General features: G+C 38.6%; 1 protein-coding gene across 1 annotated transcript in view; it reads right to left on the bottom strand.

Annotated features, from left to right (window-relative positions):
- The window catches only part of ITGBL1 (integrin subunit beta like 1), a gene marked incomplete at both ends in the record, with an annotated part of 143,770 nt that overhangs the window by 13,747 nt on the left and 107,182 nt on the right, over positions 1 to 22,841 (bottom strand). Inside the window, one exon of the mRNA XM_082337850.1 lies at positions 6,782 to 6,898. Within this exon, the coding sequence (XP_082193976.1) occupies positions 6,782 to 6,898 (117 nt within the window). The remainder of the gene's footprint in view (positions 1 to 6,781; positions 6,899 to 22,841) is intronic.

The following is a 22,841-nucleotide window of genomic DNA, read 5'->3' as shown; positions in this document are numbered from 1 at the left end:
AGTAATGAAAATTTTATATTCAAAGGAGCATGTCAATTAGGGGCAAGTTATACCAGCCTTTTGAGAGGCAGCACTTGCACTGTACATTCTGGTGACGACTATGCAATCCTTCACTAATTGTAACAATATGATGTGGAAGCTTTGTCTCTGTTGTAAAAGTTTAAAACATCGGAAAGCTGGGAATTGTGGCTTTAAGTATAGGTACACCTGATAAACCACAGCTTTTCCCTTGTTCTCTGCCAATACATGGAGATTTATGTTGGGAATTTTAAGACTGGTGTGAATGACATATTAATGGAAATGTGTAGGTAAGCACCAGAAGAAACACCAGAATGAGGTTAAAAACATGACCTGTATTGATAACCAACAACACATTCACAGCAGTAAAACTGAGTAATGTACTATTTTGCCAAAACGAGAAGGTCTGCACTCTGGTAAAACAATGTTATGATGACTTTCATGATGACTTGTCAGCAGAAGACCATGTGCTCAACACAGACACAGCACATAACTTGTGTCATTCCTTCCCTTGTGAGCCCAACAAGAACAGCATTGTCCTATGAATGTCAAAAGTCAGGAAGCACAGACAACAGGCACCAGACTTGCCTAAAACTTAGAGAGATGAAAGTAAGCAAAATCGTGAGTCAAAAGGATTATCCTAACTGTTGGGTCCTAAACGATATAAAAGACATCTAAAAACCAGTTTGTTGTTGTTGTCAGTCAAGATGAAACAAAAGGACCAACTGAGAAATAGATGGGTGGCATCTCTTGTCCATCTTCTGTGTCACACACAAGTGATCCTGACCAAACTACTTAAATCCAGACACTTTGATGCTTGTATGTGGATGTGAGAACTCGAGTGAATGAAATCAATGAGAGAATGTGTCTGAGTGGTGAAAATTAATTTACTTGGGGATTTTATAAAAAAAAAAATATTAACTTCCCCTCCCATAAAGTCTCATGGAGAGTTTTGCTGCACTGGTTTCTTACAGTTAGAGGACAGAGAGGTATGAAGGCAGACCTGAGTAAGGAGGGAAATATTAATTACCTCAGCATATCCTTCAATACAGCAGCTCCTCCAGCTTTTACAAGCCTTTATACTACAACCTGAATCTTGAACTAATGAGAATTAATGCCTTTTACCAAAAGGCATTGGTAAAAACAATCAAAAATATAGCTACATTTACTCATTGATGTGATATGCCGTTACACAACTGGATTCCCTAGAGTGTTAGGATTATATTTTGATGTGCTGTGGCCAAAACAAATAGTTAAAAAGTCATCAAAGTGAATTTGTGAATTTGCTCACTTGAAAATAAATGAATCGGACTTCTCAGAGTATGGACTTCTCAAAGAACTGGCTTACTGGGATGACCAGAGGCTTAGTTGTTTCTTAGTGTTGAGGACAGTGCAAACATCCATGATTAAATATTAAAAGGTCTTACCAAAGCTGATTATCTAATTGGCAGCCCACTATATGAAGCACAGACTGACATACTGACATAAAACTAAATGGGAGCATCCCTAGAAATACGTAAGGGCCTTGCTGTGAGTTACCTGTTATGAGTTTCAACCTTTGCTAGTAGCCCTGGTGAAGAATTTGTGTGGAGCTTCAAACAATTCTGTATTGTTTTTGTTGGGTTTGTTTTTATTGTAGGATTTTTAAGCAGCATAATCCTGCATCAACCAGTAGCATGCAGAGGACCCAAAAGGGCTTCTGTTTTATTCCTTCAGTGATTGCTACTTTGCTGTGACAACAACCCACAGTGAGACCAGTAATGGTCCAGAGAACAAATCAAAATGAATGGAGTTAAGAGCATTATTGAATCAATTTCAAATTGATCTTTACTGTTGTCCTGAATTCTTGTTGCCTGCCTGCTCTCAATTCTGAAAGAGAACAGAACATAATGGACAACAGTCAACCCAGTGAGGTGGAGCAGCCAACAATGACATCAACTGAAAGACACGACTGGACACAGTAGAGGAACAAATAACACTTGAAAGCTCAGGACACATCTGCAGCTAGCAGCACGGCCCTAACCTCAGAGGAGAGAGAGAAGAATCTCTCCAGGATACAAGATAAGTGAATATCAAGTCTGGGGTACATCAGTGACATAACCATGCCAAGAAAGAACTTGTGCTGGCAAACCTGTGATTCTCTATTCATGTGTGTGTACCAAAAAAACTTAACTTGCACATGAAAGACTCAAAGAACCAAGTAAAGCAAGAAAACCTATGATGTTAAATATTGCTGTGGATCAACACTACAATACACCTGGGCAAAAGATACATCATTGAAAAAACCTGAGCTGTAGAGAATGGGCCTTTAGGTGGAACATACCAGTCTCAAAAAGGCTGCATGAGACACCTCCTCCAGCCATAGCATATTAAGTCTCTGTGCAGAGGCACAAACAAAGGAAGTGGAAGAGGAAGGAAGAAGCTGGCAAGCAGGTCAAGGGGGGTGGTTGTCCCCCTCTACTCTGGTCTTTTGAGACCCAACCTAGAGTACTGCATCCAGTTCTGGGGTCCGCAGTACAGGAAAGATATGGACCTGTTGGAGCAGGCCCAGAGAAGGGCCACAAAAATGGTCAGAGGGCTGGAACACCTCTCCTGTGAAGAAAGGCTGAGAGAGTTGGAGTTGTTCAGCCTGGAGAAGAGAAGGCTCCAGGGACACCTTATTGGTATCTTTCAATACTTAAAGGGGGCTTATAAGAAAGATGGAGAAAGACTTTTTTCCAAGGTCTGTAGTGACAGGACAAGGGGCAATGGTTTTAAACTGAAAGAGGGTAAGTTTAGATGGGACATTAGGGAGAAATTGTGTATTATGAGGGTGTTGAGACACTGCAACAGGTTGCTCAGAGAAGTTGTGGAGGCCCCATCATTGAAAATGTTCAAGGTCTGGTTGAACGGGGCTTTGAGCAACCTGATGTAGTGAAAGAGGTCCCTGCCCATGGCAGGGGGGTGGGACTAGATGACCTTTAAAAGTCTCTTCCAACCCAAACCTATGATTCTATGGTTCTATGATTCTATGATTCCATTTCTAATAGCAGAGTGCTGTGGAATCTATGCCAAGTCCTCCTTCAACCTCTGTCTTTGTGGAGATGTAATGTCCCTATTCCTGGTACTGCAATGATGGACAGCTGAATTTTTAAGTGAATGACTCACTACAATCATGCAGAAACATGGTAATAGGGTCTCACTCAGTTGTACCCTAATTTATTATATCTTTCGCCTCATGTCTTTCTACCATTGCATGGACAGCTGTTCGGAAAGCAAGCTATTAATCAATCTCTGCTGGTCAGAGGAGGCCAGTAACAATTCTTATTCAAACCATTTAGGTTGTCATTCACATTTCTCATTTCAGCATGCATTGAACCTGAAAACACTCGTCTTCCTTCCTTGTGCTTTACAGGCACTCAGTGCTCACTGTCAGGCCCTGCACATTCACGGAGTCCAGCTTACAGTTCTCTGAAGCCAGAGTTACTAGCAAGGGCTTATGTCCTGACAGTGATTGCCTAGGTACCAACAGTGGTAGAAAAGTAGTACTGAAAAGAGGAGAAGGAAAGAGGAAGGAATAAGCAGTTCAGCAAGAGGTGTCAAGAGGTTCAGGCTGAGATGGAAGCATGGACAAACTTAAAAGGAAGAGATGGGTGTGCCACTACTGCAAAATTAATGAGAGAAGTTTTGTGAATAGATAAGTTGCAAAAGAGGAAAGAAAATAAGGTTAAAATTGGTAGAATCTCCTAAAAAGGGAGATATGAGAACTACCATATATCAAAGGAAACATTCAAAAATGTTATCAGGATAGAAAGTGATAGCCAAGCAAAACATCAGACAACTACTAAAGAGTAGGACTGAAGCTATCAGTGACATCAGAGGCTATTGAGGGTCTGAAAAGGATAACAATGACAGAAATGCTTACATTGGGTCAGAAACTGTAGGAAGAGACATTTCAATGAAAATGTTGGTGGAAGCCACAGTGAAAGACGAAGTCACAGAAAACGCATAAGGGGTAAATGGCTCATATAATGAGTTTGAAGGTGAGGGAAGGTGAGGGGAATTCACTTGCTAAATGGTGAGCGAACAGAAAGCTGCAACTCATGAGGACTCCTGAAGATAAACATTCCTCTACTTAGTACTTACACCTAAATAGGTGCTGCCTTCAGTTATTGGGGGGGGGGGGGGACACACACACATCTTCAGGCAGGTGGATCAGAAGCACAGTTGGCCACTGGATGGTCAAAGAAAATAAGGTTTCAGGATCTGCCAGCAGTAAAAAAAGAAGAAATAACAGAAGGAAAAAAAATAAAGGAAGGAAAGAGAGGGAGAGAGAGCAGAAATGAGGGAAGGAGCCAGTCCAGAGCTCCAGCAGCCAAGAGAAGAAAAAGTGGTGTATGGAAGAGACCTGAGTGATTAGTAAGACATCTGTGTTTGCTAATTTGAATCTCAGCACACTTCACATGGAAGAACCGGAGAAGTGCAAACAACCAAACACTTTTGTGGCATGAGAGCAAAAAGAGAGGAAGGGGAAACCAGTTCTTGGCTATAAAAGAACAAAAGCAGATGGAATCATGCAATAATGATAATAATAATATAGGAACATGCTTCAAGGAGTAAATTACAACTAAATCTAGAATAATCTGAAAATGTCTCAAATTATATTTAGAAATACAATAGACAGAACAAGAAATAAATTATCAAGAATATGAAAAAATAATCTGCCATTTTTTTACCACTGGAATCCCAACAGACCTACTACAGAAATCCATCAATTTTTAGAGGATGGTATTAGTAGTGGCATGACTTCTAATTGGGAAGACTAAAAGTCTACAGACCAGCTTCACCTCACCAAGTTCAGACAGCTGTGATTGAGCAAAGATGCTCTAGTCTCCCTTGAGGCACTTCAGAGGTCAGCTCAGATCTTGGTGGATTTAATCACCACTTTTTGCCATGCTTCCTCCTCTCCTTTTACTTACAAGAAAGCCCAGGACAACAGAATTCCTGATTTGGTGCTTATTCTATGATTTTGGGGAAAGAATTAGGAATGGGAATAATCAGCTCCCTGGAACAGCAAAAATCAGAGGGTGGGCCTTCTGATGTCCTGTCAACAGATGCTGTGCAGTGCAATTTCAAACAGGGCACTTGAATTGCATTTTCCCATATAAGTTCTTTCACCTGCAGGGAACCATTAGTAACTAAACTATTAGCTTGAATGAAAGTGGAGAAGTTGAGCTTGCTTGAGACTACAACTGATTCATAAGTTCATGAGCTGGCTTTCCCTTCTATTTGTTGTTTCAAAATTTGGAAAATAAGCTTAAAGCCTATGGTTTTAAAATGAATTAATTAATTTCTGCCATTCTCTTTGGACAAAGCTATTTAGACGAAAGGGGAGAGTTTATTCAGGTGAAAGTGTGACCTAGAGTGTCTCCTGCACAGTAAAAAATTGGACACTGGCTCAAGTGTCGAGGTGATTATTCATTTAAGTGTAAGGTGCTCTAGCCAGCAACAAAAATTAAAATTATCACTGTATCCTTCCTAATAAGGAAGAATGGAATTTTTGTCTATAATTTCCAAAATGTGCAATGTAATTAGCAATATTAACATTGAAGCATTGTCATCGAATAATGTAAAATATGAATGACATAAACAGAAGAGATACTTTTAATTGTGAAAGATGATGAATTTTGGTTCCCAGCTACTTAATTTATGACAAATATGACCCAGCTTTTCAGTGCTTTTATCTGCTTTCATGTCCTTTAAACAAAATTAAATTTCAAATTATTCTTTACCTACACATTCATATTATTGAACTACACTGAATATTATAAACTATTATTATGGCTGGTTAGACATTCAAACTAGAATTTTCCATATATGCCTACATTCTGTATGGCAGAGACCTTGACAAAGTATTTCCTGTAGTCAGAATTTTTTATGTACCCAAAGATTATGAAGCAATATGTTTTTTCTTACATAGAAATAATGACTATAATAAAGCATGTCATTGTTCATACCAACTACTTTGTTAATGTTAAGAATCAAAGAGTAATTTTAAAAATAAAGCAAATAAAATCCAGAAAGAGAGCATTTAGGACAAATACTACTCACCTGTTTTTAAAATACCATATGCTATGTATGCATTTACATATCTAAAACTAACTTGAAATATTGCTTAACACCAACATACGTTACTGAAAAATCAACAAGGGAGGTTTTCACTGTCAACATTAAAATATACCATCTGCCTGTACAATTACTATGACAATGTATGTCAAGCATTTTAGATTCTTTCATAATATATTTTTCATAATATATTTTTACTACTTTTTTAGAAAACAGACATATCACTGTCAGTGAATATGAAATATTCAGAAGTAATGCTGGTCATTATTAACTTTAGGTAAAATACAACATTCTCAGTAAAACATCAACTGTACTAAACACAAAGTAAAATTACCTAATTTTTCAGGTTTTCCTTTAAGTGTCTGTATTCTTCTCTAACGAATACTGATGGAATTTGGGATATACTACAGTTCTTACATTTATGCTATTAGGTGTATTTAACCTACTTCATTGTTAGTGTTTCTGAAGTTTTAAAATAAATATTCACAAACATATCCAATATTTATATAGCTTGTTTCTTACAAAAATTTATAATCTATTATAATTAATCAATGATGTCAATAGTCTATAGTGACATTACATTATAAAACCAGGGGGAACAGAAAGTTATAAACTGTCAAGACTTATATTAATTATATTATATCAAATGAATGCATACCCCCACAGACATTGCCATCCACATTTTCACACTGTCGATCATCACATTCACAGTTTTTGCCATGAATTCTGTTGTCTCCTGGAGGGAAACAAGTGCATTGGCCACATTCACATCTCCCTGTAAGAATAAACAATTGTTAGAGTCATGATTTCAGTGAAGTAAAATAAAGGAAATAAAAAACCAAACTTATTCGACACCCTACCCCCCAAAGACAAACTACAAGTCACTCTGTATTAATCAAAGTATGCACATAAACACTATTAAAAAAAACAAAAAAAAAAACCCAAAAAAACCCAAAAACAAACTATCCCTCCTCCATGGCAACCAGAAGCAAAGTATATCACTGTTATGTCTTGGTGGAAACAGCAACATTAAGCAACCATTGGCATTGTACATTTTTCACATCTCAACTTGGCAGAACAGAGCTATGGCACATGTTTAACTGTATAATTAACCTCTATGAATGATCTAAAATATTTAGCACATACCTCAGAAACTCCAAAATGAATGTGATTAGAATTAAACAGTCTATGCCCAGGGCTATCTAAGATACTCTCTATTCATGTAGAAACATAACTCTTCAAATACTTTGTCAGGCATTTGGAAAGCAAAAATCCCTATAATTTTTCTTGTCTAGACCTGAGGAAACAGAAGTCAAAAGCACAACCTCTGTCTTCCCTTCCATCAACCTGTTCACAGGAGAACTCCCCAGAGCTTAAAGAGGGAAGAGACTCAGCCAAACTCCCATAGATCTTCCACTCTAAAGCCCTCAGAGCAGTGAGTAATAAATGGTCAGATGTGAAAAAAACTACAATCAAGGACAGTCTTACGTTGCACATATATAAGACAGACTCAGTTCAAGGGAACATTGATTTTGTTATTTCCTAACTTCTAAGAGTTTGCCTCCGTATTTTTAAAATCGTTTTAATGCAATGCTACTGTGAGAATGCTCTAAATATGACACAAACCATGGATCAAAGTAATACATTTCATGGGCTTGGGAAAAGATATCATGTGTAAAAAAGGGCCACCAGAGACATGGATGCAGAAAAGCCTGTTCCTCTCGATCTAATTTCATCATAGCAGCAGTGAGACTCAACCTGGTCCTAGACACTTCTCTATTGACTGCAGAACCCAAATTTACAGTAGGAGCAACTATAGCGACAAAGCAAAAAAATCCTCCAAGTGCAGTGTTTCATTATGTAACCAAACAGTTCAGCATGCACAATATTTTCTCAACATTTGCTGAAATATTTTGCTGAGTGGGAAAGGACTGTTAAGGAGAACCTTAGTGGGGCTTTTCTAACTGTAGATTTTGTGACAATAAAACCTTTTAGGTCAACATACTGCCAGATCATTGTTAATCTATTTTTCTTTCAACTTCTAAACCAAATTTTTTACATTTGATTTTTCAGAAAAACCCAGTCTAAATAAGCTGGAGTAGAGGGGGTATCTTATTACTTATGGAAAAATTGCCAGCTCATTTTATAGCTGCTTTATTGATGCATCTTCCCAACCATCAATGTACATTGCACTTTCGAGCTGACATTCTATGTGTCAGGATTCAATCTAGGACATTTTATGATCAACTTAAAAAAAGTGCAAGAATCTTTAAAAAGACATGTTTATAGAGAGAATTAACAGAAAATGTTTCATGATACCTTTATAATATACATAATTTTAAAACTATGTTGCATTGGCAATTATATGAGGATATTCATTCCAGAAAGAAACTTATTATAGGAAGCGCATCTACCACATCACGAAATACAGTTGTATTTGGTAATTACATCAACATTTAAGATATGATTGTCCACAGAATGATTGATGTTCTTTGCCTGCATTCTCTAAGCTACAGTTATTTGCCAAGGACAGTTACATTAGCAACTGGAACAAAATCATTTCTTAGTACTTAAATATACCGAGACTTTTAATGAGTCCAACTTGTTGTTTGGCGCTCTCGCAGTCTCTTTCCATGCATCCACTTTAGACAACCTGGCTACTTTTACAAAAATGTCACATTGCAGTGTCCCAAAGCACAGTCAGTCACCTGTAGACAGACAGGTACCTGATGAACAGGACCCATGTGTTGTGAAGACTCTATGAAATAAACAAAAGAACCATTTTTAACAGTGGTATCCTGGCCAGCTAATGCTATAATAAGGAGGATGCCTGAAGGACAATAAAATCAGTTTAAGCAAGTTGCTTTGAAGAGAGGAGTCAGCAGAGACGGAAAATCCTCCAGAGGGACGAGCGAAGGAAGGTTCTGTAATGAGACTCCTGCATGTTCTGTAATCAAGCTTTACCTTCTATAATGCTTAATTTAATAAGTCAGAATGACCTGAGAGCCAAGTGGCTGGGCACTTGCACTGGAATGGGAACAGGTTCCTCTCAGTCCCTGCTGCAATTAATATTTATTCATTTTAGTTAATGTGCAATAGTTTCACCAGCAAAAAAAAAATGAGGAATATCACATCCATAGGCAGATAGGGCACATTTTTGTCATGTAAAAGATACAAGCTGAGGCTGTCTTCTCAAAATTGAGCACAAAGGGAATTTAGGCCCTACTTTCTCAATCTTCTCATCTTAGCTAATGAATAAAACACCAATACATATATTCAAAAAGCCCAAATTCCTTGTTGATATCTGTGCCTTGTATTTTATTTTGGCTGGCTCTCACTTAAACTCAGGGTATGAGTTAGATCATCTGACTGCAGACCTCAGCAGAACTGAAAGTGTCTTGAAAATGGAGAGAAACCTCAGTCAGTAAGTGCTCTGGAAAAGGAATTCTCTCAGCTATTTCTTTAGTTTTAGTTATTCAAAGACACAGTTACAGTAGTTTAGTATACTGCTGCTGATATTGATACTCAAATTATTAGTTCATCATTCCTTTTCTTTTACAAATGTGACCAAATAAGCGCTAGGAATATGGGAAGTGAATTTAGTGGTGGCACTAAATAATTGCAACTTTGTATTGGTTTAAAAAGTATACTTTACCTCCAAAAGTACTGAGATTTTGGTTGGATTATGTAAGGTGGGCACACTCTGTGGACATAATTTAACGGACTATTAGAGTCCTTTTGCTTCTGAACAACTAACTGCATAGGATGTAGCAAACGTAAACTTCAAAGGCTCAGTTTATCACCATATAGATAAACACAAAAAGTAATAGCATTCTGCAACAATAAATTTCAGCTTGCTTCCCTGGGAAAACCAGGAGTAGATATTTGCAGGTTAAGGTTGCTTCAGCCATACTACTACTTTGTCAGATGTATCCGCTACTGAAATAACAGAAGCCACACCTTATTCTGTGGCCGCCTTCTCTTAGTTATTGTGATAAAATACTCACCATACAAATTCAATCGTTCAAAAGTAATTTGAAGCTCACATTATACTGAAAAGGGATCAGCACTTTACTAAACATACTCTTTCTTTCTCTAGAATAATGGGTTTACCATAGCAACCTGATTATAGAGGGAAAGCTACTGCCAAACACATCCTAAATTCTCTTAAAATTCCAGGGCATACAGAAACAGTTAAACACAGGAGGACTATAATATTCTGCACCTTCTCGACCGTCTGTGCAAGAGCTACACTTTATGAGTAAAAAGAAACAAGTTCACCTCAGATATTTTATAGCAAGTGGTTTCCTCTCCTCCTCACTAAACAAGGACAGTAAATTTCATCATCTGATGACTTCAGATGAAGGAAGCTTTATGATGGAGGTTGTGTTAGCTATTAGCATTGAAAAGCTTAACCTACTTATTGCACTGCAAGATTCCAAAAATAGAATAATTATACAAGACATTTATTTGTCTACAATCTTAATATTTCTTGCACTCTTTCCTCCCATTGGTATCAATAGGAGTATTAATGTATTACCGGTAATTGTTGTTACTTGAAGACTGAAAAAAGACAAGCTGAGTGGAGGTTTTTGTTTTTAAAGGGAATTGAACTGCCACATCTCAGTAAAACACAGAAGTTTGTTAGATAACTGACTCTAGAATTTTAAAAATCCATGCCTTAAGCATTTAGCTTTTGATTTTATTCAACATTTACTATAGCATTTTTTCATTCCTCTTGTCCAACATTTATGAAAGCCTAACTAAAGTAAGCAGTGCCTAGGCTTACATTAAACCTGCTCCCATGCAAATTGCTGTGACCATTAGCTGCATGCATTCAAACCAATTTTTCAGCTGCCTATATAGACTGACTGAAAGTCTCTTTTATACAGGTAATTTTCATTTTAAAACACTGTGCTGGAAGTATATAATTTGCGTAATAAAACATTTTTACCTTGTTATTGCCAGTAAAAATATCAGGAAGAAACCGCAATAGCTTTCCATGTAAAAATAAACACTGAATATAATAAGATGTACTTCATTGTCTTTTCCTGTCTATAACTCTACAACATAAAGGATTTTTCTGTGCATGGTGCTGAATTTTTATCTCCTAAATGAAAACAAATAAATAAAGTAATTTGTAAAAATTTTTTTTTTATGTGAAAGGAATACAGCACCAAATTACTCTGAGATTGTGGTAAAAGCAAACCAGGTTCATCGGTACCTCGGAAAGACGGTGTTTCAGGCTAGTGATAAACAGAAGGGAATGTGCCTTTAGGAAGGACTTTTCTGCCCCACGGCTGTCCCAGGCTTAACATCTGAAAGCATTACCTATCAGAAATAATTGGTAATTTCTTTGTTATCAAGCCATCTCAGGCAACCGAGCACATTCAGTAAAGCTGCTGTGTCTTTCTGCCAGCAGAACCCATTTCATGCTGGATGGGAACAGAAGATCTAAAATAATGTTCAGAAATGGCAAATCGGAGAAGGGGGATGGGAAGACTTGTACAGAAGATCACGGAGTTTCAGGGGACATAGAGGGTGGGGGGAAGCAGACGTGACTCAGGGAAGTAACAGAGAGGGTGTAGCAGCTTCAGGTAAGGAAAAGGAAAATTCACTCACTGAGTGGCGGAGGGAAAAAGACCAGTAAAGGGAATAGACAGTACCACAAAATGGGCAAACAAAATGCAGCACTTCCCAAAAACAGGGTGGACGATCTCATCATGCCTTGCTCAGTCTGAGGCGTTAAGAGCAGTGTAATCCAGCTGAGCTTGATCAATGTGGAGAAATTTATAGACTCTAACAGAAAACAACTACAGACTTCTCAGCGGGCACCCGGTTTATTTTGCATGTCCTGTTCCCAAAATGGCCTGGAATGGCTTCCCACACCTAGAATGGCTTTTCATAAATAAAAAATAATTTTTCATATAACAATATTGTACTGACTAGACAAAAAATAATTCTGCCTTATACATGGAGGGATTCCTGGCTTTTAAAATGCTGGTAATTCTTGGACCTGGTTGGCTGGTGGTTTATGAGGTGTCAGAAAAAGGCAACCTTTGGAAGCACCTTTAATACATGCAAAAGTATCCTTAGAAACTACTTAAACACCTGAATATATGGCTGATCTCACACAAACTATGAAAATCTGGGGATTAGTTTCTTACAAGGACTTCGGGCAAGCAGGAGCAATGTTCTGCTTGTAATATATGAACAATGTCATCTGCAACCTCTAGTTATGTTGGGAAAAAAATAAGTTTCCCTCCTCTAAAAAAGTTTTATGAACTTACATCAGTACAGTTCTGTTTGTCTCCAATGCTCCAACATGTCTGAAGATTTGTGACAAAATAGCTAGATGGGCTAGCATAACTCTGGTGCTACCTCTTCAGTAAAATTACTTCAACATCTACATGAAAAAAACAATTCTGCTGGACTTGAACACTCCTTTCTGCACTGAAGCGATATTTTACCACCTCAGGGAAATGAAGAACATCAGAGCCCCTAAACATGGTTTGTACAGAGCGCTCAGCTGTAGCTGCAGAGTGAGGAAGGTGCACAGTGCTGCTCATCACGACATGCTGCCCTTTATCACAGGTACCAATGTTAGTTCATTCCTCATGAGCAGAGGCGTGTTTGAGAGGTATCAGTAGTGTGGCGTCCTGGCTCTGCTGTCCTCTGCACCTCATGCGTCTTTGCAGGAAAGACAGAAAGCCAACAGCCCAGGACAGGACATCTTGTACAGCAACATCCTTGCATTCGAAACATCAGATAGGAATATTGACATTTTTGTATTTTAACTGAAGCTACAAGAACCACGAAGGATTTATTTTCTCAGCGTGCACAGAATTGCTCTATTAGGCTGTTGGGGATTTGGGGTGGGGGGCTTGTTTTTGTGGAGAGCTTCTGGCGAAAACTGGGTTTTCCTCACAAGGTTCTTTTTTTCTGCAGTACATTTTGAAAAACAAAATTGTGCATTTATCTCCTCATACACTAGAAAAAATGTGCTGCAACTATTACAAGAACAACTACTTGTTTCGATTTGGGTTGGGAACTAACTTTCTGTTTCTAAATCATTACACAGAAAACAAACATGCCTTAAGTCTACTCATAAAAAGAGATTATTTGCAGCATGACTGACCCAAGACCTCAAATAAAGATATAAAAACTCCAGAGAAGAGCTTAGCTGAATCATACAGACATAAAATGAAATGAAAATTGCTTTAATAAATCTAAAGTAATTTCCAAACGTCAGATTTTTTTATTACTTTTTTTCAATAATTTTGTACACTGAAGTGAACTTTTAGCAACAAGCTCTGAGATTTTTATTTAAATAGCACCAATAGTAGCTAAAGCATGTAAATGGGTTAAATATCTGTATTTTCCTTAATCTTACTAGGCATCTCTCAGTTGCAATAACTGCATCAGCTACTACATTCAGCACTATCAACACAGCTGAAGTAATTGCAATCGACTAACTATTATGATATATCACACACTCAGAAGACTTGTATCTATAGCTGATGACTTTTTGTTCCAGGTTGCATTATCTCACCTTAGGCCCATATGTTGCTTCAAAGGCCAGGATGCTTTCACTAATTGCTTATGTTGATACACCTGTTTATATTTTAATGTCCATATCATGCTGGAAAACCTACTCCAAATCTGCGTTAAGTGCTCAGTGACACTGGGCCATCCAGTGCTACATGGAACATCATAGTCACATGTGAAAGGGGTGGGAACAGCTTCAAAGGCTTCACAAGGTGTATGCAATGCAGAGAGTGTCACGGTGGCTCTGGGGACTTTGCTGTGCACAGTTTCTCTTATCCTTTTCCTTTAGGAGAGGTACCTAAATCCCACGTCTGCTCATCACCTACAATCAGTGTCTTTCAGTGCCTGTCGGTACAAAAATTTGGCCTAAGAAAAACAGCAGAAATTCACAAATTAAGAAATTCCTTTGTTAAAGCTGCCTGAGACTTTCCACTATTGTATGTATGTTTTATGAAGTTGTTCACTAGTACAAAGTACCAAGCTGTCCCCTATATAATAAGGTGTGTGGCTTTTTTCTCAGACAGAAAATGTATGTTTCTTGTAATCTTTTTTAAATTGAATTGCTTTATACTGTGAAAGAATATTAAAAAAGATCTGACAATTTAGTTTTTCCTTAAGGGAGAAAAAAAAAAAAAAGCAACACAGAAAACAAATATCCCTAAGATAAAAACCCTGGAGAAATAAAAGATAAGTATCTTATCCCAAACAACAGAGGTCTCACAACAGTGCAAGCAACAGAATATCCAGGATTGTAAAAGCAAGCATTATGCAACAGCAATTGCAAATGGCTGAGACTTGCCCCCCGCTTTAGTACACAGGGCATGTATGACTGGAAGCCTAATTGCACAGTTGGCATATGGCATCTGAAGTAAATGCTCTTCCTTTGTGACAGCCTAATAGTGAAATACTTCTTTAGACAAATCCACTCAACAGCACCACTTTACAGATTTAGCATCAGATAGTCTTTTACAGCTCTTGCTGATCAGCACTACTGATTTGTATCTTCTTTTCCATGTTGCTTTTCTTTTTTCTTTTTTTTTTCTCCTCCCTCTCTTTAAACATTTGGGTAAGGAGCACTGCCGTGCTGCTAGTTTCCTTTTCAGATTGTTAACTTGTTGACATCTGCTATCATCATCAAGCTGGCATGTCTCCTCCATCTGCCTCCTCTCAGTAGCAGTGCTTTTGAGGATACACTCCTTGAAGGCTGCTATTGTGTTTCTGCACAGCCAACAGGGAATTTCTAGAGGAGTTCCAGGAGAGGAGTCATCGAGAACACCCCTGCCCACTTTGCAAGAGCAGGATTTTAGCTGTATGCCTCGCTTTTCCTGGTGACATCTTCCTCAGGTCTCCTGTTGAGGGCACGCCCTTGACAATTCACTCACTATATTAAGGGGACAAGTAGGACTATAAAGGCAATTACTTCTCTGTTCGAAAGAAATGTGATAGTCAATGTCACCATACAGAGGAGAGGTGTGTGAAGAAGACAAGAAAGAAGGTGGCAAAATGCTTTCTAAAGAAACGTGTTGTTAAGGCAGAGAACAGTGGAAATGGAAGAGAAGGAGGAGTAATCCACTGGGGAAAAAGAGAAAAACTAGGCAGTATGGCAAATGTCACTCCAAAGATGTAAAACCCCTAGAATTCAGCAAGCCATCATCTGATTTTTTCCTCCCCTTCCTCCCCTCCCCTCTTCTCTCACCCCAATAAAAACAGTTTCTCTTTCTTCCATCAGCCTCTTTCTTTTCTGCTTCTCTCTGTACTTTTTTTTTTTTCTCTTTCCACTTTGCCCAATGGATCCTCCCCTCCTTTAAAATGTTTCACCGCTGGGTACCGAACATTTTGTACTTCTACAAATCCCCTCATCTTTCAGATCACCCCATGTTACCTTCTCTAGCTTGCAGTGAGCTCTGTCTTTTCGTCTCTTTTTTCATTCTTTCCCTCCAAAATGCTTTCAATAACTCAAACTATCAAGAAAAACTACTGTAGAGAGATGCCAATAAATCAACTAAAGGATACATGGCATTCTACTAAAACTAACATCGTCTCCACAGAATGTGAAAAATGAAGTATTGTGTTTGATTTAAAGGACCTGACTTGAGAATGCTTTTCCTTCACCTTGGCAACTATCAGGAAAAATAAGTCTCATTTCCCTTTCAGCCTGTCCAGCTGTCTGATGCTTAGCATAAGCTGCTATAAAATATTCTCTAGCAAAACCCAAACGTAATAAAGAGGCACAATCCAACAGCAAAAGATATATGAAACACAAGGACATTGTTCAAGAAGCTGTGATGGCTTTTGAGCCATTTACAGCTTTATACATTTGACTGCCTTATCATCCAGAGGATTGACTGCTTACCCCTTTTTTACATGATCTGCCATGTAATGAGTCATAGCACTAATTCCACAGAGATATTTAATTTGCAGATTAATTTACTAGAAAATGTCAACTCCTTTGTGGAAGTTTAATCACCAAAATGTTAACCTTGTTCACTTCCTGCTGATGCCTGTTGTTTATTAGGTAGTAAATTTGAAGATATTTTGGGGCTGTAATACAAGCCTATCTATTACAACATTTAAACTCCTAGACACTCTGCTCTTTGAAGCTTTAGCCAAGATTAAAGAGCTTTATAATGGCAAAACAACAATACGAAAAGATTCAACTGCATAGCAACCATCAATATTATTTGCAGATAACAGGCTGCTAAGTTCAGAAACCATGGCAACAAATGACATCACACTCTATCTACGTTATTGATTAGCTTTCACCTCAAGACTTTTTCCAGAAATGAAAGACATTACCTAGCAACTGCATCATCTACTGAGTTGTTCCAAGTTAAAATGCTCTTACCCTTCACTTGTAAGCAAATTTTTCCTTTTTGTTGCCAACTGGCCAGATTGTGCACTAGCCTCTCATTACAAGGCTCTCTATTTAATCTGTTGTAAAGACACTGCCTTATGGCTTCTAAAATCTTTGCCCCAAATATAATTACATCTGTGAAATAATGCTTCTTCCCGGTGCCCAAAAAGGTTGGCTCTGAGGAAGAGTATGTAATGTGTAATGAGGGAATTAAAGGCATGATCGCAGCAGCTTTTTAAATGCAAACTTTATCTTTAGAAAACAACACAATCCTTCATTTTCCCACTCTCTGATTTCAAGTATTAGTAGTAAATTCTTCATTGTAGGTAACCCTGAGTTTACAGATTTCAGGAAGAGTGCACAGCAATAATAAAACAGTGAGCCAAGAGTTATCAAAGGAGACCAGCTAGGCACATTATGTATCATCACCCTACTTCTTGTTTGAACTTCTTGAAAGTAATACCCTCTTTGCTCATCTGTCTTGATAGGACCCCATGAACAGGCAAGGACACTGTCTGTTAAGACTGAGTTAGAGAGAACAGGTATAATTATGAGCTTCACATATTTATACTCAGCCTCCTGTTTGGAGGACCTGAATAAAACCCAGCAATTAAAGCCAGTCAGCAGTTTTCAAGCTAGTCGAAACACATGGAACAAGTAATTAAAGCCTAACAGTGAGGTCGCACTATTCCTGCAATGTCTGCCACAAAAAAGATGGATTTGTGACCAGTCTCCAAAACTTCCTGAGAAATACAACAGTACTCTGAAACACTAAAATTAAGGCATTTTATTTTTATTAGTCAACTCAAGCAACTGCTATGAAGAGCCTAAGACTGAAACAATTGCCTATACATTAATATTGTTTCTAGTTCTGAGAGCAAGAAATCAGGTTTATAGTGTGGATTAGGCCCAAAATTTCTAGCAGGATCACCACTAGGTAAGACATATGCTCCTGCCAATATTTCTGCTTTGACTGGAACTGACCTTCATTTTGCCAATCAGTCACAAGCAACAAGATTTACCTGTGTGCTGAAGTTGGAGCTGCAAAACACAGCAGTCTCACCATGCGGCCGCCCGCCCCTTCTCTACCACCTGCTTTCAGTCCTGACTCATGTTGCCACCAGCTATCCTGTGTCTGCTTGCAGTGGGACAGCCCAGTGGAAACGCTGACAGCCAGAAAATGTGTCTGGAGGAGCCTCAACACTTGGTCGGTGTCACTCACTGGACAGGAGAAGAGGAAACACCACTGGTGAGCAAAAGAGATGCTTGAAACGGAATGGAAACCAGGGACCAAGAAAACATTTTCCAAATCAGTTCAGGGACTACTATACTACCGCACAACAAGAATTTCTGGGAGTGCCAGTGAAGGTTTATAAAACTCACTATTCTTCCTATAATTCCTCTCTCAAAAGAGGGAGGCAGAGAGAAGAAAGAGTCCAACATTCCCCAGAAAGCATTAAAAGCTCTCCAGCAGATGGAGAATTCAAAACACATGACCAGGCATTAGTCCCTTGAAAATGTCAGTCAATATGATTTTGAGGAAAAACGGTCACATAAAATGTCAGTAATATGCTTGATATTAAATATTGTATATATCTCTTTTGTTTTAAGGATATGGCTAAATTTTTTTTTGTCTTTAAAAGTCACTGTTTAAAAAGTGAGAATTTTATCAACATTGATATATGAAAAAATTTAAGATGAACATAAGAATAACAAAATGTCAATTTTTTATAGCATTGGAAACATTCTGAAGTCAAATGAAGCAAAAATAGAAAAGCTAAGGTCTATTATATAAATCAGAGAGTAAGAGGATCTTTTACAACTGATTAAACATGTTAAGAGTGTAAAGCCTGATAAGTACTGTAGGGAATTCTATGCTAAATTGAAAACATCTATCCTCTTCTGTTTTGGAAATAAGTATAGATATTACACAAAGTACTACTTTGTCAATCTCCTCAGTCATCATGTAAGAACAAAAGGACAATGAAATAGTGCTTTCTAGAGACCAATTGCTTTATTAAATATTTAAAAATTCATCAGAAATGAGATCGCTGGCTAAAAAAGCAATCCTTTCAAGGAAAAGGTAATATTCACTGCAACAGTTTCTAGCAAAAAATATCTGCCAAGCAAAAGAACAACTAAGAGAAATCTGGACCTAGCCAGTGCGCTGAGTGGCTTTATCTTCCTGGGTAGAGAAAGAGAAAGAATGTATCAAAGCCATCAGCTGTACCAATTTGTGTGCCTTTTCTCACCCAAAATACTTTGTCTAAGCAGGTCCACTAAATTGTAAGCTAAAACTGCCTATTCCCCACCAATGAATATACAGAGAACACGGCGTTCCCAGAGACAGCAGTCATTATTACAGAAATCTGAAGGTAGATGCAACTCCCTGCCCACTCCAGCTATTTAGAATCATAGAATCATAGAATCATTTAGGTTGGAAAAGACCTTTAAAATCATGAAGTCCAACCATTAACCTAGCACTGCCAAGTCCACCACTAATTTAGGAGCAGTTTTTTGCAACTTCAGAGCAAGGTTATTCCAGTGGAGAGGAAAGAAAGAGCTCAGCCCTTCAGATAAACCAGTCTTGTGAAATAAACCCTACAAAAGCCAATTTCAGTACTTTTTTAGCCTTAACAAAAGCTCACTGATAAAATAGCCAGTGACAAAGTCAAGAAAGCAGAAACACAGTGGAGATTTAATGTGAATTTAAAGGTGGGAGAGCCTGCTGGGAGCTTTTTCTTTCTTTTTTTGTGCCTTTGCATTTAAAGGTAGGAGTAGGAAAAGTTATCTGAGTGCTTGCCAAGGCAGCAGAAGATGGGACGTAGAGAGAAGACCACTACAATGACTAGCCACGCTTTGGTAAGCACACTCTGGAATACGTAAGAAATGTAACCTAACAGGTTCCACCAAAGAAAAGATCCCAAGACAAAAGCCACAGCTGAGGATGAAGGCAAAATCTGGGTGGGGAATGAAAAGGTATGAGAGAAGAGGGAAAGCCAGATATACTGAAGTCTTGCAAATCTGGCAAACAAGATTTTGACAGCAGATTCCTAGATGAGGAGAATGGGAAACATCCAGCCATAAAGTCAGGATACAAAAGGAAAACCAGTAACAGAGAAGAATCAGGCTTGAAGGATAAGTTTGGAATGCTCCAAACATCCTGAAAAACGAAGAAAAGTTGTGAAATGGAAGGAAAGAAGAGCAAAGATGCCTGCAAATCATAGAATCATAGAATCACAGAATCATTTAGGTTGGAAAAGACCCTTAAGATCATTGAGTCCAACCGTTAACCTAACACTACCAGTCTACCACTAAACCATGTCCCTAAGTGCCACATCTACACATCTTTTGAATACCTCCAGGGATGGAGACTCAACCACTTCCCTGGGCAGCCTGTTCCAGTGCCTGACTACCCTTTTGGTGAAGAAATTTTTCCTAATATCCAATATAAATGTCCCCTGGCTGTTTCTTCTCGTCCTATTACTTGCTACTTGGGAAAAGAGACTGACCCCCACCTTGCTAAAACCTCCTTTCAGGTAGTTGTAGAGAGTGGTAAGGTCTCCCCTTATCACTGAGGAACAGACAAGGGAGGCAGGTAAGTATCAGAGCTCACAGAAGAATAAGTGGGTGAAAACAGAAAGTGAGGTGATCTGCCAAACAAAGAACAAAGGAAGAGGGAGAACCTGTGACTGACACTCAGCAAAATAAGGCAGATATTAATCTCAAAAATACAAGGGTAGGCAAAAGGGGTGAGGATGAGTAATTCTGAGGAAGATGCTCCAGGAAGTGGAAACCCAGGTGTCCTCTGGAAATTTTTTCCAATTTGCAGAAAAGAAGTGGCATTAAAAGAGAACTAAACACAACAGCTAGCTCAAGCAGTGGTGTGAAGAGAGAGAAAAGCTGTATTATCTTCTAAAAGCAAAAGAATTTCTGTCCAAATCAAAATGACTTTATCTATGGAAAGAGCCAACACATTTTCCATAATAATAAATAATCAGACCCCATTTCTATAGGAAGACAGCTCTGATTAATCAAGACATTCACCTTGTTGAACTATGAAGCAATGCATCATTTTACAGACTGCTGAGTCTACATAAAGAAACACTATTTCCTGCACCACCATGGTTCAAAACTTTGTCAGCTTATTTTTATTGTCTAAGAACAATTTTTCTGTCACTGCTATGGCCACGTTTCCTCTTACACAGTGGCACCAAACCACCCCTGAACCACCGTGGCTCGTAAGAATTGAATGGTGGCCACAAAACGTGGGAAGCATGGTGACACAGTTAAGAGAGCCTGTACCAACCTGGAGAAAAACAGTGTTCCCACTTGGCTGTTTAATCAAGCTCGATCTTTCTTTCAATAAAAACAACGGTTCCTATATGCTTACTTGTTATAATTACAGAGGGCATCAGGGATCACGACGCATGGTTGCGGCTTCCGAGTTTCACCATGGATCTGAATTTATGCAAATCATTAGCAATCCACCTTCTTGTCTACAAGAATGAAGCAGGATTACAGCACCTGAGAGCAGAGCACTAGCAACCAGTGTATTAAAAGCAGTCAGCACACAAAGTGGTGTTATGAAAAAAAACCAACCCCACAACCTATGCCTTGGAAGAAGGGGAAATTTGCAAAGAACATCTACATATGGAGAAAGACAATGTGGGGGGAACTGCCCCTTACAGCTGCAAGATACCATTTAGCAGCTGACTTGTGCTGCTGTGAAAGTCAGGCACTCCGGGCCCCTGCCTCCTGCTGCAATCAAAGGAGCTGGCAGCTCTTGGTTTGCATGAGAGGTGATGGCTCGCAGGAGCTTGGTGCTTCTAAGTCCATCAGGTCTGCTGCTCGTAAAGGTATTGCCGTGCTTGGGGCAGAAGGCACTCATGAGTCCTGCTGAGCCCTGAGATCCAGGGCATCTTTCAACAGCAGCAGGATCCAGCCAGGCTGGAAGGTGGCTGCCCCTGGAGCCAAACTCAGCTGTTGAGCTTGGACCTCTATATCCACAACAAGCACTGGAGATGAACCAGGCAGCTTTGCAGCAAGTGTAAAGTAGCATTTGTTGTTCATGGCTTTCACTGAGAGGGATTAAACTCAGTATTGTATGAAAGAGCAGACAGGAGGCAAATCCCAGTGGTGAGAAACATTGTTCCAGCACTAGGATGCCATCTCTGACTTTAGCATTGCCTGAATTAATGCTAAAGCCATGTTTGCTCATATGGATTTTTACAGACTATCAAAAATTCATCCCAGTCCTTTTCCAGGAAATGTCAGAGTCCTGTTTAGTAAATAAAAAAAAAAAAAATAAAAACAATTACTGCTGACCAGATTGAACACAATGAGTTTGGCAAGCTCTGTCATACCTGATTTCAACTGGAAATCAGGCTTAGACGGAGCATTCCAGACTTATCATAAAAATCTTATTAGAGAAACAAAATAGGCCTGGTAGTACCAGTTTAAATTTGTCAAAATTGCTTTAAACACAGCATGAATGTGGGATTTACTTTTATTACTGTTTTAGAGAAAAGTACCCCAAATTACTAAGACAAATAAAAACAATAGTTTAATGCTATGCTTAAAAAGCAATTAATTCTGCAGATCTATTTTTTTAAGGTAATAAAGATTTGGTTTTGTTTTGCTTTGTTTGTTTTTAACAGCAAGCAATAATGAACTAAACAGCATTTATTTAATAAAAAAAGGTGGATTGGCTCCTCTTTGCTAATATAGTCATAAGAAAATTATATTTAAACGTCCTCTCAGTAGTTCCATGCAACTGGAAAGCTGGTGCATTATTAAATTCCTGTTCAGGAAGATGTAAGGTCCCAGCAACTGCTTGGATTTTAACCCTTCTCCCCAGGAACCTGAGTTATGGCAGAGCACTGACAGCAGCAAATAAGAGGTTGCCACAGAAGAATTAGTAATTTTGTTGCTATTTTCATTTCCCCCTCCTGGAGTGGGGAGGCTACTGAGGCTTGATGCTGAGGGAGTAGGAAGAAATAAGGAAAATAATCAGTAGAACTCATTATTTTTCTGTGAGAAAAAGTGGGAGGCATAAGTTGTAGGGGGTGGTAATTGTAGATCAGACAAGGGCAGAAACTGATACTCAGTTGTGAGAGGAAAAAGAGCAGTGGAGACATCAGCTGAAAATAAGCAGCAACCACATGGACTACAACATCAGTAGCATGCAAAACACGTCAAAACTCTTGCAGTGCACACATACACACAACTCACAGAAATGAAGCATTTATTTTAAAAAGTCAGTCACTCTTTACTTCCTTCCCAAGAGCAGCAGCCCTGCCTCCTCCCCAGCCGC

Source organism: Platalea leucorodia (genome assembly GCF_965183815.1).
Source record: "Platalea leucorodia genome assembly, chromosome: 2".
Lineage (NCBI taxonomy): Eukaryota > Metazoa > Chordata > Aves > Pelecaniformes > Threskiornithidae > Platalea > Platalea leucorodia.
This window is presented reverse-complemented; position numbering and strand designations above follow the sequence as displayed.